General features: G+C 38.5%; 1 protein-coding gene across 4 annotated transcripts in view; it reads left to right on the top strand.

Annotated features, from left to right (window-relative positions):
- The window catches only part of PIBF1 (progesterone immunomodulatory binding factor 1), a 267,479-nt gene that overhangs the window by 150,026 nt on the left and 99,095 nt on the right, over window positions 1–18,358 (top strand). For all 4 annotated transcript variants that reach the window (XR_002725238.2, XM_023186443.1, XM_023186434.2 and 1 more), the window contains exon 13: window positions 1,922–2,012. Coding sequence is in view for 3 of the 4 variants with exons in the window: in XM_023186443.1 (XP_023042211.1) it covers window positions 1,922–2,012 (91 nt within the window). In the remaining variant the exon portion in view is untranslated. The remainder of the gene's footprint in view (window positions 1–1,921; window positions 2,013–18,358) is intronic.

Genomic DNA, 18,358 nt, shown 5'->3' with positions numbered 1-18,358 from the left:
TTACTAAAACTTCACATACCTTCAAGTCTGTGCTTCTGCACATGGACTTCTCTCCTATTCCTTCACTGAATCTCAGTCTCCCCATATCTACCCTATACCTTGTAGCATGAGAAATAGTGGCACTCAGATGCAGTTGCTCTGTACTCTGCTTCTAAGACATGTTGTTCAGATCTCTTTAATAGCGTTGTTCAGATCTCTTTAGTAGCATTGAACAAGTTGTATAATATATTGTTTTTGTAATTAATCCCTGCTAGAAGAGTTATCCCATGACTTATTAATCCATTAAGTATTAAACTCACATTTAGCATGTCCATTAATATCTAACTTATGGGTTTTTGAGATGTAAACTAAATTTACCCCTCTGTCCTCTCAATTTAGAACTATTAAGGAGAGACAAGAGTCAGTTACATATCTAAATATTAGCTGTAGTTCTAGTAGAGCTGATTTGGAGAACTCATCTTGGATCTGGACTTACCTGATAGCTGATCATGGTATTGGTAATGGCGTGTATCATCTCTTCCATGTGTCTCTCCCAACTAGTAAATCTTCCTCAGAAAGCTAATCCTGATTCACCATGAAAGATAGGTACAAAATTAAAAGAAAACAGTTAATGAATGTTTCTAAAATCTTTACTACAGAAGGGCCAATCAACAAATGTATGCATATTACATTGATAGGCATGCAGATGATGAAACATCATTATGGTTGTAAAATATGTGGCTTTGTTTTAATTCTGAAATATTCCTGAAAGTGGTTTATCTTTTTAACATTAAAATAATGGTTGCTGATAAATAATACTATAAAAGTTTTTGTATGTCATTGACTGCTTTTACTTGAGCTGTTAAAACTATAGCCTTTGATGAAATTTTTTTTTTTTTTTTTGGTGTTTTGGGGGGTTTTTTTGATGATGAAATATTTTTTGGTCGAGTGTGGTGGCTCACACCTGTAATCCCAGCACTTTGGGAGGCTGAGGTGGGCAGATCACCTGAGGGCGGGCAGATCACCTGAGGTCGGGAGTTTGAGACCAGCCTGGCCAACATGGCAAAACCCTGTCTCTACTAAAAATACAAAAAAAAATTAGCGGGGCTTGGTGGTGGGCATCTGTAATCCCAGCTACTGGGGAGGCTAAGGCAGGAGAATCGCTTGAACCTGGGAGGCAGAGGTCGCCGTGAGCAGAAATAACACCATTATACTCCAGCCTGGGCAACAAGAACGAAACTCCATCTCAAAAAAAAATGTGTGTATATATATATATATTTTTAATCCCAACTTGCAGTAAAATGTCATTGCATTTCAAGTTTTTTAGCCAGAAGATGTTAACCTGTTAGTTAAAATTCCTTTTGGGAAGTGGCATGACAATTGCAGAATTTAAAAGTAAATTATTTTCACAGAATTTTTTTACATTTAAAAAAAGAGTAAGGCCATCAATACATGCTTAGAGCTGCACAGTTTTTAATAGAGTAACCTACGTAAGTACATAATTTTATTGTTGCAAATTAAAATAAAGTTTTTCTGATAAAACAATATTTGTCCTAATTTAAAAATCATTTATTTTGTCAAGAACAGAATTGATGACTTTGATATGTTATCATTATTTGTTATATTATGTAGCATATTTCATGCAAAAAGCCTTTGAGTCCTTCAGAATAATATAGGTATTAATATACTTTTTAACAAGAAAACCTAATGTGATATGATGCAATCCCTTATACATTGCAAAAATAAATGGAGCAAATTCAAGCAAGGACATACTTTAAGAAATATGCTTCTACTTACAAATGGGTTGTTTAAGATTACATATTAGCCCTTTCTAATGTTTTTATGCTCCCTAATTTATTATAACCTATTTTATTTTCATTTCTGCCATGTTTTTAAAGGAAAAATTAAGTTATCTCACATTATATACTTTAATATTTTGCAGTTGAAAATGAAGATGAGGCTGAAAGGGTTCTTTTTTGCTATGGCTATGGTGCTAATGTTCCCACAACAGCCAAAAGACGACTAAAGCAAAGGTAAAATCAATATATATTTATTTTATTTTTCTACTCAAGCTGAATGTAATTACATTTGTGCTTTCTGATAATGTGCTGAGTTCAGTGACAAAGTCCTTTATTCTTACTCTGCATAAATATTAAATTTCTTACAAAATAAAACAGTAATAATCATGTATTTCATATATATTTAAATAAATTTAATGGTTTGTAGAATAGAAATGTACGTAAGAATTTCTGTAGAATTAGATTTGATGATGAGGACCTCATTTTTGTTTTCACATTAATTTCAGATGAGCTACAAATGCTTTGTATCAACAATATTCAGATTTAAATTAATTATGCTTCTTTTTGCTTTCTCTCATTTTTATTCACCTGCCTACATTCCTTGACATACACATTAGGGAGAGTGATAAGGGGAGTTAATGCATATATTGTGATTGAAACTATAAAAGGCTTTATGAAAACCAAGAGAATATTTGGAAGATCCACTAATTATCTTGTGAGATACTGCTTAAAAGTACATTCAGCCCTCTATATCCATGGGTTTCACATGTACGAATTCAACCAACCGCTCATCAAAAATATTTGAGAAAAGAATGGATGATTGCATCTATGCTGAATGTGTGCAGACTGTTTTTCTTGTCATTATTCTGTAACACAATACAGTTATTCACATAGCATTTACATTTTGTTAGGTATGATAAGTAATCTAGAGATGATTTAAAGTATATGGGAGGATATACATAGGTTATATGCAAATATTATACCAATTGTATGTAAAGGACTTGAACACTCATGGATTTTGGTATCCACAGTAGGTAGGGAGTGTACACTGGAACCAGTAATCCCATGGATAGCAACAGACAACTGTATACTAACAGGAAATTGTACCTACATTAATCGGGTTTCCAGTTGACCTGCCTGATTTTTATTCTTAACTCCTCTCTTGCACCAAAATGTATCCTACTTTGCAAAAACATCTCACTGCCCCATTCACTACCACATCAAATCCATCAAATCTGAATATTTCTTTCAGACTTCCAAGCTCCTCCATAATGTAGCTCTACCTCTCCAGCCTTATTTGCATCTCTACCCAAAATGCAGTGGATATACCTATTTCTCTGCCTATAAAACATCTGTTTTCTCTGTACCACACAGTAGAGCATTTCTCTTATCTCATTAGCTGTCATTTCCTGTATAATTTACCCATGTAGATGGAAAGTTCTTCGAGGTCAGCAACTACTTTTTTTATTTTTTATTTTTTATTTTTTTTATTTTTTTTTTTATTTTTTTATTTTTTATTTTTTTTTTTTGAGGTGGAGTCTTGCTCTGTCGCCCGGACTGGAGTGCAGTGGCCGGATCTCAGCTCACTGCAAGCTCCGCCTCCCGGGTTTATGCCATTCTCCTGCCTCAGCCTCCCGAGTAGCTGGGACTACAGGCGCCCGCCACCTCGCCCGGCTAGTTTTTTGTATTTTTTAGTAGAGATGGGGTTTCACCGTGTTAGCCAGGATGGTCTCGATCTCCTGACCTCGTGATCCGCCCGTCTCGGCCTCCCAAAGTGCTGGGATTACAGGCTTGAGCCACCGTATTTTTTATTTTTTTTGAGACAGAGTCTCACTCTGTCACCCAGGCCTGGATTGCAGTAACACAGTCTCAGCTCACTGCAACCTCCACCTCCCGGGTTCAAGCAATTCTCCTGCCTCAGTCTCCCAAGTAGCTAGGACTACAGGCATGCACCACCACACTCTGCTAATTTTTGTATTTTTAGTAGAAACGGGGTTTCATCGTGTTGACCAGGCTGGTCTTGAACTGGCCTTGGCCTCAAGTGATCCACCTGCCTCAGCCTTCCAAAGTGCTGGAAACACAGGAGTGATTCACCACACCTGGTCTAGCAACTACATCTTTGTTGTTGTTGTTGTTGTTGTTGTTGTTGTTGTTGTTTTTGAGACAGAGTCTCACTGTGTCTCCCAGGCTAGAGTGTAGTGGCACGATCTCAGCTTGCTGCAACTTTCACCTCCCGGGTTCAAGGAATTCTCCTGTCTTAGACTCCCAAGTAGCTGGGATTATAGGCATGTGTCGCCATGCCTGGCTAATTTTTGTATTTTTAGTAAAGACAGGGTTTCACCATATTAGCCAGGCTGGTCTCAATCTCCTGACCTCAAGTGATCCACCCGCCTTGACCTCCCAAAGTGCTGGGATTACAGGCATGAGCTACCACGCCCTGCCAGCTACATCTTACTCTTGTTTATTTTTCACTTTCTCTATCTAGCTCAGTGCAGGATACCTAGGAAAATTGTTTCTTCATCAAAGCATTTGAGAATGCAAAGTTGCTTTTTTTATATGAACTGATTTAGACATTTAGAGACACTAAGAAAATGACTAATATATACACTAAGAAAATGACTCAGAAAATAGAATGTCTGTATGGCTATCTAAAATGATGTATCCTCATTAATATAGTGTTGAATGAAAAAAAAATAAAGTGATGTAGGATATAGACCACTTTATAGAAAGCAAGAAAGGAAAGCAAGTTCTAAGCCGTGCTTAGAACTTATGGCTCTTACCAGTTAAACTAAATATATGCCAAATTTTGATCAAGGCTAGATGAATAGAAAGTATCAATTTGTAGCTGGAATGTTTAATTCTGTCTGGTGAGGATTCAGATATTTCAGAATTATGTATTATTTTTTAAAAAATCAATCCCATCCCCATTTCCTCCAAAAGTCACAACAGGTAGCCTAGGTTATTTTGTAATTTTCAGCGTATCTGTTTCTTAGTCCAATGTTGCCTAAGGAAGAATAGAACATAGTTTTGTGGGTTAGAAACTTATCAGTGGTAAATGACAGTTAAAATACTAAAACTTGAAATTTAAAGGGAAAGGTCACATTCTCTTCTCTATTTTGGCTTCTGAATCCTTCAAAAGAATCTTCGTTACAAGAATAAATGGGGCTGGGTGCAGTGACTCACACCTGTATTCCCAACACTTTGGGAGGCCAATACAGGCAGATTGCTTGAGTCCAGGAGTTTGAGAACAGCCTGGGCAACATGGCGAAACCCCATCTCTACAAAAAATGCAAAATTTAGCCAGGCCTGGGGACACGTGCCTATAGTCCCAGCTACCCTACTCAGGAGGCTGAGGTGAGAGGATTACCTGAGCCCAGGAGGTCAAGGCCGCAGTGAACCGTGATTGTCCCCCTACACTTCAGCTTAGATAGCAGAGTGAGACCTTGTCTCCAAAAAGAAAAAAGAAAAAAAGAAAAGAAAGAATTCTACTGTTAGAAGTTCGCTTTTCTTAGCCCAAAATACTGAGTTTTTTCAAAATTGCAAGCGATTATTGCTGTTGCACCTTACTATTTTTTGAAGAATTTTTTAAAATAGAGGTTGGTTTTTAATATTTAAAGTGAGGATTTAAGGAACCACAACTGATTCATACTCAAAATAACGTTAACTGTCCAAATATCCTAGAGATTCTATCACTGAGCTATCTATGTGCCTTGAACATGTGCCTAATGGGTATGCTATTAATATCTCCTGCCAGCTGGTGCCAGGCATTCTTCTCATGGTGAGCCAGAGGGTTATTTTGAGGAAGTGCTTCTCAGGTCATCTAAGCTGAATGACGGGAAAGTAAGGCTAGATATCCAAAGAGAACATTTATGCATTCCTTCATGCATTCAACAACTTTTATTGAGTGCTTACTGTATGCACAAAATCGATCAGTGGCACTAAAGATCCCAGGTTAGGGTCTGACACATTTCTGAAGTTTGCAAAGTCCACATTTGAGATCATAATGGATATTTGTGAAAAAGGCAGTGGCTTTGTGCTCTTTTTATGTTTATTTAAGATGAAAGCATTATAACCTTTGAGAGAATTATATTTAATCTTTCACATTTGAAATTAAAGGATTGGAGCCAGACGTGCTGGCATGCACCTGCAATCCCAGCTTCTGGGAAGCCTGGGGCAGAAGGATCACTCGAGACTAGCAGTTTGAAGCTGTAGTACACTGTAATTGCACCTGTGACTAGCCACTGCATTCCAGTCTGGGCAACATAGAGAGACTCCCATCTCTCAAAAAAAGAAAAGAAAAAAATCAGTGGAAACTTAAGGTGAATGATAAAACAACTCAGTCAGAATAGTAAATGAAATATATGCAAAATAAAGTTTTCATTGTACATCAGCCTATACCAAAATATATTAAAGTTTCAAAAGAACTTATTTTCCAACTACTACACAATAGATTCCATTCATATTAAATTTGATTTAAAATCTTATATATTGAACAACCAGAATTAGATATTTTAGGGTAACATTTTATTGAAAGGAGGTTTCTGATTTGTTATAACAGTAATGTTTATTTTATTTTATTTTTATTTTTTTGAAGTTGGAGTCTCACTCACTCTGTCACCCAGGCTGGAGTGCAGTGGCATGATCTTGGTTCACTACAACCTCCGCCTCCCAGGTTCAAGCAATTCTTCTGCCTCAGCCTCCCAAGTAGCTGGGACTACAGGCACACACCACCACGCCTGGCTAATTGTTTGTATTTTAGTAGAGGCAGGGTTTCACCGTGTTGCCCAGGCTGGTCTCAAGTGATCTCAAACTCCTAAACTCAGGCAATCGGCCCACCTCAGCCTCCTAAAGTACAAGGATTATAGGCATGAGCCACCACGCCCAGCCATGTTTATTTTATAAAATTGGAAAATTACTGGTAATCCTACTATCCAAAATAACCACTCAGAAATGTACACAGATTTATATACTTTCTTACTTATTTAGGATATTATTGCTTGTAATTTAATGGTTTAATTTATTATCATAGAATTCCATTCTAAACATTTTCTTATGTCATTGTGTATTCTTCAGAAAGGTCATTTTTAATGGTTATCCAAAACATTACTTTTTAGGACTTCTGTTTTTGAGTGCTATATTTTGATTAATAAATTGTATAGTTACTGAAAATTATCATTAGTTGCCGATTGCAACCCAGGCAGTACCACAAAATTAAAAATGAGAAAATGGATTTGAAGTGCCTGACCGATGTGATCTTAAAGTAAATTACATAGTTAATCTTAGAGGAAAAGCCAGGGTTCTGAAATCTTTTACTGGGCACAATCTGAGTTTTCATGTAAGACAATATTGTTTTAAAATTGTACAGAAACCTCTTGATATAATTAGTAGGGATACCCCTCAAACATGAAACTTTCTTTAATATTAGTCCGTTTTTAAGAATCACACTCTGTTACCCAGGTTGGAATGCAGTTGTGTCATCATAGCTCACTCTTATCTCAAACTCCTGGGCTGAAGCGATTCTTTTTCCTACCCTCTTGAGTAGCTGGGCACCCCATACCTAGCTAATTTCTTTATTTTTTATTTTTTGTAGAGATAGGGTATTGCTGTGTTGCCCAGGCTGTTCTTGAACTCCTGGCCTCAAGCAATCATCCCACCTCAGCCTCCAGAAGTCCTGGAATTACAGGCTTGAGTCACCACACCCAGCCTATTTTTTTAAAACTCTTTCTGGGACACAATTATAGAAAGTTACAAGGACTTATACAATTAAAGTAGATTAAAATAAAATGGGCTCTCCTTGACTAAACTTGAAAATCTGAAGTAATGTTTTCCTTTCTGTTGGGATGGTTTTGAAAATAGCGAACAAGATTTTCTGGTTACATGTTTTGGTTATGCCCTTTAACCTGCCACACTAAATGGTAACACCCAGGCACTAACGTGGTCTTTGTATATGCCTCTGTGTTTTGGCTAATCTGAATGTGGAAACTGTTCTAGTGTTCTTAAACCTTTCAAATTGTAAGATTTACTGCATACTGTAGTTTCTCTAGTTTTATAAAAAGCTTTAAGCTAAAACTTTCACAGTTTACTGAGCTTCATAAAAAAACAAATAAAGCAGAGGAAAGTAACAAAATTTTGTGTATGATAAACATGTTTTCCTTTCCTTTATTCTCATATATATGAGTTCTCATTTTTGTCCTTGGGAAAAGTTGTACTCATTTCATTTGGGATGGCTTTAGGAATAGTTCTTTAAAAAGTTGCTACTATTCTATTCCTGACAAATTTGGAAGTGTAAGCCTATAGAAGAAACTAGAAAAAGTCTCATATAACTACAGATAATCAGCATGAGATCACTATTTAGTCCTCAGTCATTTCCAGCTGAGCAGGTAGTATAAGGACCAACCTTAAGCTTTTTGAAAGTGGGATCCTTCTGGCACATGTCCCCTTCTTTACAACCATCTTCCATGCCGTGCTAGTAGAGATAGAACTCTGATCTACTGAAACTGAGAAGGACCAAATAACTAATAATCATGCCTCACATATTCTTGTTCATTTGGAGTTTTGGTAATAGTAAGACACCATACCAGTATGAAGAACCCAGAACAGAGCATCAGCCCTCCATTGTGCTTTGATATCTCAGATATAAACAAAACTCTGCCATGTCCACATTGGCTAAGCTAAAAATGTTAGGAAATTGTATGTAGTAATCAGAAATACAGACTACCATGGACAGAACCAAGACCAATAACGTATATTTGGCATCAAGAAGTGCTAAGAGAGCTAAAATGTAACCCTTAGGGAATACTAATTTGACCAAGAAACAGGTGAAATTTTTGTTTAATATTTAGGTGTACAACCAATATACTGATGATGTTAGTTTCTAGATGATATCAAAGTTAATCTTGGTATAAGTGAAAATCACATGGCAATTAATGTATTAATAATTACAAAGAAGTATTGTACCTACTTAAGTGTCCCAGTAGATAGCATTGCTTTCTTGAGAAATTCAGTACATTCTATACCAAAAAAAAAATAGCCTTTAGCAAGAGTCATTTTTCCTGACTTATTCATAGTTATTCTTCTTAAAGATCTTAGCGGGGCCAGGCACGGTGGTTCACACCTATAATCCCAGCACTTAGGGATACTGAGGCAGGTGAATCACCTGAGGTCAGGAGTTCAAGACCAGCCTGGCCAACAAGGCGAAACCCCATCTCTACTAAAAAGACAAAAATTAGCTGCATGGTGATGGGCACCTGTAATCCCAGCTACTCCGGAGGCTGAGGCAGGAGAATCACTTGAACCCAGGAGGCAGAGGTTGCAGTGAGCCCAGGTCATGCCATTGCACTCCAGCCTGGGTGACAAGAGCAAAACTCTGACTCAAAAGATTTAAAAAGATGAAGATCTTAGGACTTGTTTTCATTGTATGTTCATTGTGTTAAGGAAGCATAAACTCAGCTGTAGTTAAGCAGTTCTTCATGTCTTGTTTTGAATTTCATTTAAACACTCTTCTTTCTTCCCACTTGTAAGATCCCAGACTTCTAAAGAGGATCCACCTATAGCACCAAATCACTCACCAAAGCAATATGCCCACTTAAAGTTTTAGAAGGTTGAATATAGAAGTGGTGAATTGGTATCTAAGACATTTGCCTTCTTATTAACTTTATGCACTTTTTAATTGCTAGTTCAATGCTTAATACTGAGCATTAGTTGCATTTTATTGTTTTTCTTTAATTGCCCATTATTAGCTATAGGTGTACCTTAATGTTGAGGTGCTGCAACCTCGGAATGTGGTTTCTAACAATGTGTTCATTTGAACAAAATGCACTTACAACAAAATCAGTCAGGAGGTATTTATGGCTGTACACATGTCTCACGCCTATAATCCCAGCACTGTAGGCGGCTGAGGTGGGAGAATCACCCGAACCCAGGAGTTGGAGACTAGCCTGGGTAACAACGTGAGACACAGCCTCTACAGAAATTTTAAAAATGAGCCAATCATCCTAATGCACCTGTGATTCCAGCTATGTGGGAGGCTGAGCTGGGTCACTTGAGCCCAGGAGGTCAAGGCTGCAGTAGCCATGTTTGCACCACTGCACTCTAGCCTGGGCAATAGAGTGAGACCCTGCCAAAAAAAAAAGAAGATTTATTAAGTACCCACTCTGATCAGCTCTATAGTTAGGTACCACAGGGGATAAGACTCCTGTCATTTTATGAGTTGCATCTGTTTAGGGAGAAATGATTAACATACATGAAAGAATATATAAACTTTAGTACCATATCATATGTTGGGCTAGGCTGTGTCAGTCAGAGGAATAGAGATCAGTAAAGGCTGGCACAGTCAGAAATGGAGGAAGTGGAACTCAAAGGGAGCCTTTAAAGAAAATCTTCAGACTGGAGGACCAACAAAAGGCAGTGAAAGGAATACAGAAAACATGTTTCTGAGACATTAAGTAGAGTAGACATCAATGGCAAATAAGGTTGGTTCCAGTGAGATTATAGAGGGCCTTGATATTTTTAAATAATTTAGAGATATGTAATCCCAGCACTTTGGGAGGCCGAGACGGGCGGATCACGAGGTCAGGAGATCGAGACCATCCCGGCCAACACGGTGAAACCCCGTTTCTACTAAAAAATACAAAAAACTAGCCGGGCGAGGTGGCGGGCGCCTGTAGTCCCAGCTACTCCGGAGGCTGAGGCGGGAGAATGGCGTAAACCCGGGAGGCGGAGCTTGCAGTGAGCTGAGATCCGGCCACTGCACTCCAGCCTGGGCAACAGAGCGAGACTCCGTCTCAAAAAAAAAAAAAAATTTAGAGATAGAGTAAAACTAACCATGAAGGTCAGATTTGAAAGCAGATGGGAAAAGGATATAAGGATATAGACATCAGTTCGCTATGTAAAAAATACAGATGTCTGACAAACATATGAGACAATGCTTCACCTCATAAATAAATAAATTTAATTTAAAGCAGGATTTTATGTTTATAAAGTTAGTAAAACTTCCAAAGATTGACAGTGCTCCATATTGGTTGGATTATGAAGAAACAGGAGGTATGAGTGAACGTTCATTCCTTCAATAGATAATTTCTAAATACCTCCTTTGTACCAAGTATTTATTGTTGAACTGTTACAGTTTTTTATATTTTCTGGATTCAAGTTTCTTAACTGATATGTGATAAGAAATTTTTTCTTCCATTCTGCAGATTGTCTTTTCACTGTCTTTTTTCCTTTTTTCTTTCTCTCTTTTGTTTTTTTGTTTTGTTTTGTTTTGTTTTTTTGCGACAGAGTCTCACTCTATTGCCCAGGCTGGAGTGCAGTGGCGCCATCTCAGCTCACTGCAAGCTCCGCCTCCCAGGTTCAAGTGATTCTCCTGCCCCAGCCTCCCGAGTAGCTGGGATTACAGGCGCCTGCCACCACGCCCAGCTAATTTTTGTATTTTTAGTAGAGACGGGGTTTCACCATGTTGGCCAGGCTGGTCTCAAACTCCTGACCTCAAGTGATCTGCCCATCTCGGCCTCCCAAAGTGCTGGGATTATAGGCGTGAACCACCGCACTCATCCCTTTTTTCCTTTTTCATGACAAAACTGAAATTGTTAAAATATTTTTACTTTCTTAATGGTGCATTTTGAGGCCCAGAATTTTTAAATTTTGATGCAGTCCAGTTTATCCAGTTTTTTTTTTATTAGTTATGCTTTTGCTGCCCTGAGAAACCTTTGCTAAATCTAAGTTTGCAAAGATGTACTCATATGTTTTCTTCTAAAAGTTTATAGTTTTATCGTCTGTATTTAGGTCTTTGATCCATTTTAGTTAATTTTTTTGTATCATATGAGGTAAGGGCTTTGCACTGTTTATTAATGTGGCTACTAGAAAATTTTAAATTACATGTGAGGCTTGCATTATATTTCCATTGGACAAAGCTGACCTAGACCAGTGGTCTCCAAACTTTTTGATACAAATCTTTATTAGGAAAAAACTTGAGTACACACTCAGCAATATGTCTATATGTATTCATATTTATTTATAGATTATGTATGCATGTGCTATCATATGAATAGCAGGTACCTAATGATATAAAACCTACACAGAAAATGAAAACTTAAGATAATTTAACATTAAAATAAATGTAAGTAAAAATTCCCACAGTTCAACAAATAATTTTGCACATAACTACTTTTAAAGACCACTGATCTAGATTATGATCATAACCTCCTAAATGACTGTAGTCTTATTCCTTCTGCAGACCATCCTGCACACTGCTGATAGAGTACTCTGTCTCAAGTGTGGACCAAATCATGTTATGCCTAACCAACTTCAGGATAAAATGCAAACATACGAGGCTTTTCATAACATATCTCTGCCTATATCTCTCCAGCTTCAACCCTCACCATGCACCAGATATTATTGATCTATACTATACTACTTAGAATTTTCCCTAGCACTTCATCCTCTACATATGCATTTCCCTCTACCTAAAATGCTGTTTCTCTGCTTCTTCACCAGATTAGTTAGTATTAGTTTTTATTCCTTAGTGGTATGCCATTTCTTAGCATTTAACATACTACAGTAATTTTTAAATTTGCCTAGATGTTCCCAGTAGATATTAGGTATTCTCAGTGCCTCTGCAGATTATAGGTTTTTAATACATGTTTCTTAAAAGGAAGTGTTCATGAGTATTTCTCTTTTCTTTTTTTTTCTTTTTTGAGACGGAGTCTTGCTCTGTCGCCCAGGCTGGAGTGCAGTGGCCGGATCTCAGCTCACTGCAAGCTCTGTCTCCCGGGTTTACGCCATTCTCTCGCCTCAGCCTCCCGAGTAGCTGGGACTACAGGCACCCGCAACCTCACCCGGCTAATTTTTTGTATTTTTTTAGTAGAGACGGGGTTTCACCGTGTTAGCCAGGATGGTCTCGATCTCCTGACCTGGGGATTCGGCCGTCTCGGCCTCCCAAAGTGCTGGGATTACAGGCTTGAGCCACCGCACCCGGCCTCATGAGTATTTTTCAAATGAATTAATGAGTGTGTTTCTTCTGATTATCACCCTGCTTTTTTTTTTTTTTTTTTATTATACTTTAAGTTCTAGGGTACATGTGCATAACGTGCAGGTTTGTTACATATGTATACTTGTGCCATGTTGGTGTGCTGCACCCATCAACTCGTCAGCACCCATCAATTCGTCATTTATATCAGGTATAACTCCCAATGCAATCCCTTCCCCCTACCCCCCCATGATAGGCCCCGATGTGTGATGTTCCCCTTCCCGAGTCCAAGTGATGTCATTGTTCAGTTCCCGCCTATGAGTGAGAACATGCGGTGTTTGGTTTTCTGTTCTTGTGATAGTTTGCTAAGAATGATGGTTTCCAGCTGCATCCATGTCCCTACAAAGGACGCAAACTCATCCTTTTTTATGGCTGCATAATATTCCATGGTGCATATGTGCCACATTTTCTTAATCCAGTCTGTCACAGATGGACATTTGGGTTGATTCCAAGACTTTGCTATCGTGAATAGTGCTGCAGTAAACATACGTGTGCATGTGTCTTTATAGCAGCATGATTTATAATCCTTTGGGTATATACCCAGTAGTGGGATGGCTGAGTCATATGATTCATCTAGATCTAGATCCTTGAGGAATCGCCATACTGTTTTCCATAATGGTTGAACTAGTTACAATCCCACCAACAGTGTAAAAGTGTTCCTATTTCTCCACATCCTCTCCAGCACCTGTTGTTTCCTGACTTTTTAATGATTGCCATTCTAACTGGTGTGAGATGGTATCTCATTGTGGTTTTGATTTGCATTTCTCTGATGGCCAGTGATGATCAGCATTTTTTCATGTGTCTGTTGGCTGTATGAATGTCTTCTTTTGAGAAATGTCTGTTCATATCCTTTCCCCACTTTTGGATGGGGTTGTTTGTTTTTTTCTTGTATATTTGTTTGAGTTCTTTGTAGATTCTGGATATTAGCCCTTTGTCAGATGAGTAGATTGCAAAAATTTTCTCCCATTCTGTAGGTTGCCTGTTCACTCTGATGGTAGTTTCTTTTGCTGTGCAGAAGCTCTTTAGTTTAATGAGATCCCATTTGTCAATTTTGGCTTTTGTTGCCGTTGCTTTTGGTGTTTTAGACATGAAGTCCTTGCCCATGCCTATGTCCTGAATGGTACTACCTAGGTTTTCTTCTAGGGTTTTCACGGTATTAGGTCTAACATTTAAGTCTCTAATCCATCTTGAATTAATCTTCATATAACGAGTAAGGAAAGGATCCAGTTTCAGCTTTCTACTTATGGCTAGCCAATTTTCCCAGCACCATTTATTAAATAGGGAGTCCTTTCCCCATTTCTTGTTTCTCTCAGGTTTGTCATAGATCACATGGCTGTAGATGTGTGGTATTATTTCTGAGGACTCTGTTCTGTTCCATTGGTCTATATCTCTGTTTTGGTACCAGTACCATGCTGTTTTGGTTACTGTAGCCTTGTAGTATAGTTTGAAGTCAGGTAGCGTGATGCCTCCAGCTTTGTTCTTTTGACTTAGGATTGTCTTGGCAATGCGGGCTCTTTTTTGGTTCCATATGAACTTTAAAGCCGTTTTTTCCAATTCTGTGAAGAAACTCATTGGTAGCTTGATGGGGATGGCATTGAATCTATAAATAACTTTGGGCAGTCTGGCCATTTTCATGATATTGATTCTTTCTATCCATGAGCATGGTATGTTCTTCCATTTGTTAGTGTCCTCCTTTATTTCACTGAGGAGTGGTTTGTAGTTCTCCTTGAAGAGGTCCTTTACATCCCTTGTAAGTTGGATTCCTAGGTATTTTATTCTCTCTGAAACAATTGTGAATGGAAGTTCATTCATGATTTGGCTCTCTGTTTGTTACTGGTGTATAAGAATGCTTGTGATTTTTGCACATTAATTTTGTATCCTGAGACTTTCCTGAAGTTGCTTATCAGCTTAAGGAGATTTTGGGCTGAGACAATGGGGTTTTCTAAATATACAATCATGTCATCTGCAAACAGGGACAATTTGACTTCTTCTTTACCTAACTGGATACGCTTTATTTCTTTCGCTTGCCTGATTGCCCTAGCCAGAACTTCCAACACTATGTTGAATAGGAGTGGTGAGAGAGGGCATCCCTGTCTTGTGCCAGTTTTCAAAGGGAATTTTTCCAGTTTTTGCCCATTCAGTATGATATTGGCTGTGGGTTTGTCATAAATAGCTCTTATTATTTTGAGGTACGTTCCATCAATACCGAATTTATTGAGCGTTTTTAGGATGAAGGGCTGTTGAATTTTGTCAAAAGCCTTTTCTGCATCCATTGAGATAATCATGTGGTTCTTGTCTTTGGTTCTGTTTATATGCTGGATTACATTTATTCATTTGCGAATGTTGAACCAGCCTTGCACCCCAGGGATGAAGCCCACTTGATCATGGTGGATAAGCTTTTTGATGTGCTGCTGAATCCGGTTTGCCAGTATTTTATTGAGGATTTTTGCATCAATGTTCATCAGGGATATTGGTCTAAAATTTTCTTTTTTTTGTTGTGTCTCTGCCAGGCTTTGGTATCAGGATGATGTTAGCCTCATAAAATGAGTTAGGGAGGATTCCTTCTTTTTCAATTGATTGGAATAGTTTCAGAAGGAATGGTACCAGCTCCTCTTTGTACCTCTGGTAGAATTCAGCTGTGAATCCATCTGGTCCTGGACTTTTTTTGGTTGGTAGGCTATTAATTATTGCCTCAATTTCAGAGCCTGCTATTGGTCTATTCAGGGATTCAACTTCTTCCTGGTTTAGTCTTGGAAGAGTGTAAGTGTCCAGGAAATTATCCATTTCTTCTAGATTTTCTAGTTGATTTGCATAGAGGTGTTTATAGTATTCTCTGATGGTAGTTTGTATTTCTGTGGGGTCGGTGGTGATATACCCTTTATCATTTTTAATTGCGTCTATTTGATTCTTCTCTCTTTTCTTCTTTATTAGTCTTGCTAGCGGTCTGTCAATTTTGTTGATCTTTTCAAAAAACCAACTTCTAGATTCATTGATTTTTTTGGAGGGTTTTTTGTGTCTCTATCTCCTTCAGTTCTGCTCTGATCTTAGTTATTTCTTGCCTTCTGCTAGCTTTTGAATGTGTTTGCTCTTGCTTCTCCAGTTCTTTTAATTGTGATGTTAAAGTGTCAATTTTAGATCTTTCCAGCTTTCTCTTGTGGGCATTTAGTGCTATAAATTTCCCTCTACACACTGCTTTAAATGTGTCCCAGAGATTCTGGTATGTTGTATCTTTGTTCTCATTGGTTTCAAAGAACATCTTTATTTCTGCTTTCATTTCGTTATGTACCCAGTAGTCATTCAGGAGCAGGTTGTTCAGTTTCCATGTAGTTGAGCGGTTTTGATTGAGTTTCTTAGTCCTGAGTTCTAGTTTGATTGCACTGTGGTCTGAGAGACAGTTTGTTATAATTTCTGTTCTTTTACATTTGCTAAGGAGTGCTTTACTTCCAATTATGTGGTCAATTTTGGAATAAGTGCGATGTGGTGCTGAGAAGAATGTATATTCTGTTGATTTGGGGTGGAGAGTTCTATAGATGTCTATTAGGTCCGCTTGGTGCAGAGATGAGTTCAATTCCTGGATATCCTTGTTAACTTTCTGTCTCGTTGATCTGTCTAATGTTGACAGTGGAGTGTTGAAGTCTCCCATTATTATTGTATGGGAGTCTAAGTCTCTTTGTAAGTCTCTAAGGACTTGCTTTATGAATCTGGGTGCTCCTGTATTGGGTGCATATATATTTAGGATAGTTAGCTCTTCCTGTTGAATTGATCCCTTTACCATTATGTAATGGCCTTCTTTGTCTCTTTTGATCTTTGATGGTTTAAAGTCTATTTTATCAGAGACTAGGATTGCAACCCCTGCTTTTTTTTGTTCTCCATTTGCTTGGTGGATCTTCCTCCATCCCTTTATTTTGAGCCTATGTATGTCTCTGCATGTGAGATGGGTCTCCTGAATACAGCAGACTGATTTATCCAGTTTGCCAGTCTGTGTCTTTTAATTGGAGCATTTAGTCCATTAACATTTAAGGTTAATATTGTTATGTGTGAACTTGATCCTGTCATTATGATATTAACTGGTTATTTTGCTCGTTAGTTGATGCAGTTTCTTCCTAGCCTCTGTGGTCTTTACATTTTGGCATGTTTCTGCAATGGCTGGTACCGGTTGTTCCTTTCCATGTTTAGGGCTTCCTTCAGGGTCTCTTGTAAGGCAGGCCTGGTGCTGACAAAATCTCTAAGCATTTGCTTATCTGTAAAGGATCTTATTTCTCCTTCACTGATGAAACTTAGTTTGGCTGGATATGAAATTCTGGATTGAAAATTCTTTTCTTTAAGAATGTTGAATATTGGCCCCCACTCTCTTCTGGCTTGTAGAGTTTCTGCCGAGAGATCTGCTGTTAGTCTGATGGGCTTCCCTTTGTGGGTAACCCGACCTTTCTCTCTGGCTGCCCTTAAGATTTTTTCCTTCATTTCAACTTTGGTGAATCTGGCAATTATGTGTCTTGGAGTTGCTCTTCTCGAGGAGTATCTTTGTGGCGTTCTCTGTATTTCCTGAATTTGAATGTTGGCCTGCCCTAGTAGGTTGGGGAGGTTCTCCTGGATGATATCCTGAAGAGTGTTTTCCAACTTGGTTCCATTTTCCCCCTCACTTTCAGGCACCCCAATCAGACATAGATTTGGTCTTTTTACATAATCCCATACTTCTTTCAGGCTTTGTTCATTTCTTTTTCTTCTTTTTTCTTTTGGTTTCTCTTCTCGCTTCATTTCATTCATTTGATCCCATTTGCTGATACTCTTTCTTCCAGTTGATCAAGTCAGTTACTGAAGCTTGTGCATTTGTCACGTATTTCTCGTGTCATGGTTTTCATCTCTGTCATTTCATTTATGACCTTCTCTGCATTAATTAGTCTAGCTATCAATTCTTCCACTCTTTTTTCAAGATTTTTAGTTTCTTTGTGCTGGGTACGTAATTCCTCCTTTAGCTCTGAGAAGTTTGATGGACTGAAGCCTTCTTCTCTCATCTCGTCAAAGTCATTCTCTGACCAGCTTTGATCTGTTGCTGGCGATGAGCTGCGCTCCTTTGCAGGGGGAGATGTGCTCTTATTTTTTGAATTTCCAGCTTTTCTGCCCTGCTTCTTCCCCATCTTTGTGGTTTTATCTGCTTCTGGTCTTTGATGATGGTGACATACTGCTGGGGTTTTGGTATAGGTGTTCTTCCTGTTTGATAGTTTTCCTTCTAATAGTCAGAACCCTCAGCTGTAGGTCTGTTGGAGATTGCTTGAGGTCCACTTCAGACCCTGTTTGCCTGGGTATCAGCAGCAGAGGTTGCAGAAGGTAGAATATTGCTGAACAGCGAGTGTACCACCTGTCTGATTCTTACTTTGGAAGCTTCCTCTCAGGGGTGTACTCCACCCTGTGAAGTGTGGGGTGTCATACTGCCCCTAATGGGGGATGTCTCCCAGTTAGGCTACTCAGGGGTCAGGGACCCACTTGAGCAGGCAGTCTGTCCCTTCTCAGATCTCAACCTCCGTGTTGGGAGATCCACTGCTCTCTTCAAAGCTGTCAG

The sequence above is a fragment of the Piliocolobus tephrosceles genome, chromosome X (genome assembly GCF_002776525.5).
Source record: "Piliocolobus tephrosceles isolate RC106 chromosome X, ASM277652v3, whole genome shotgun sequence".
Taxonomy (NCBI): domain Eukaryota; kingdom Metazoa; phylum Chordata; class Mammalia; order Primates; family Cercopithecidae; genus Piliocolobus; species Piliocolobus tephrosceles.
This window is presented reverse-complemented; position numbering and strand designations above follow the sequence as displayed.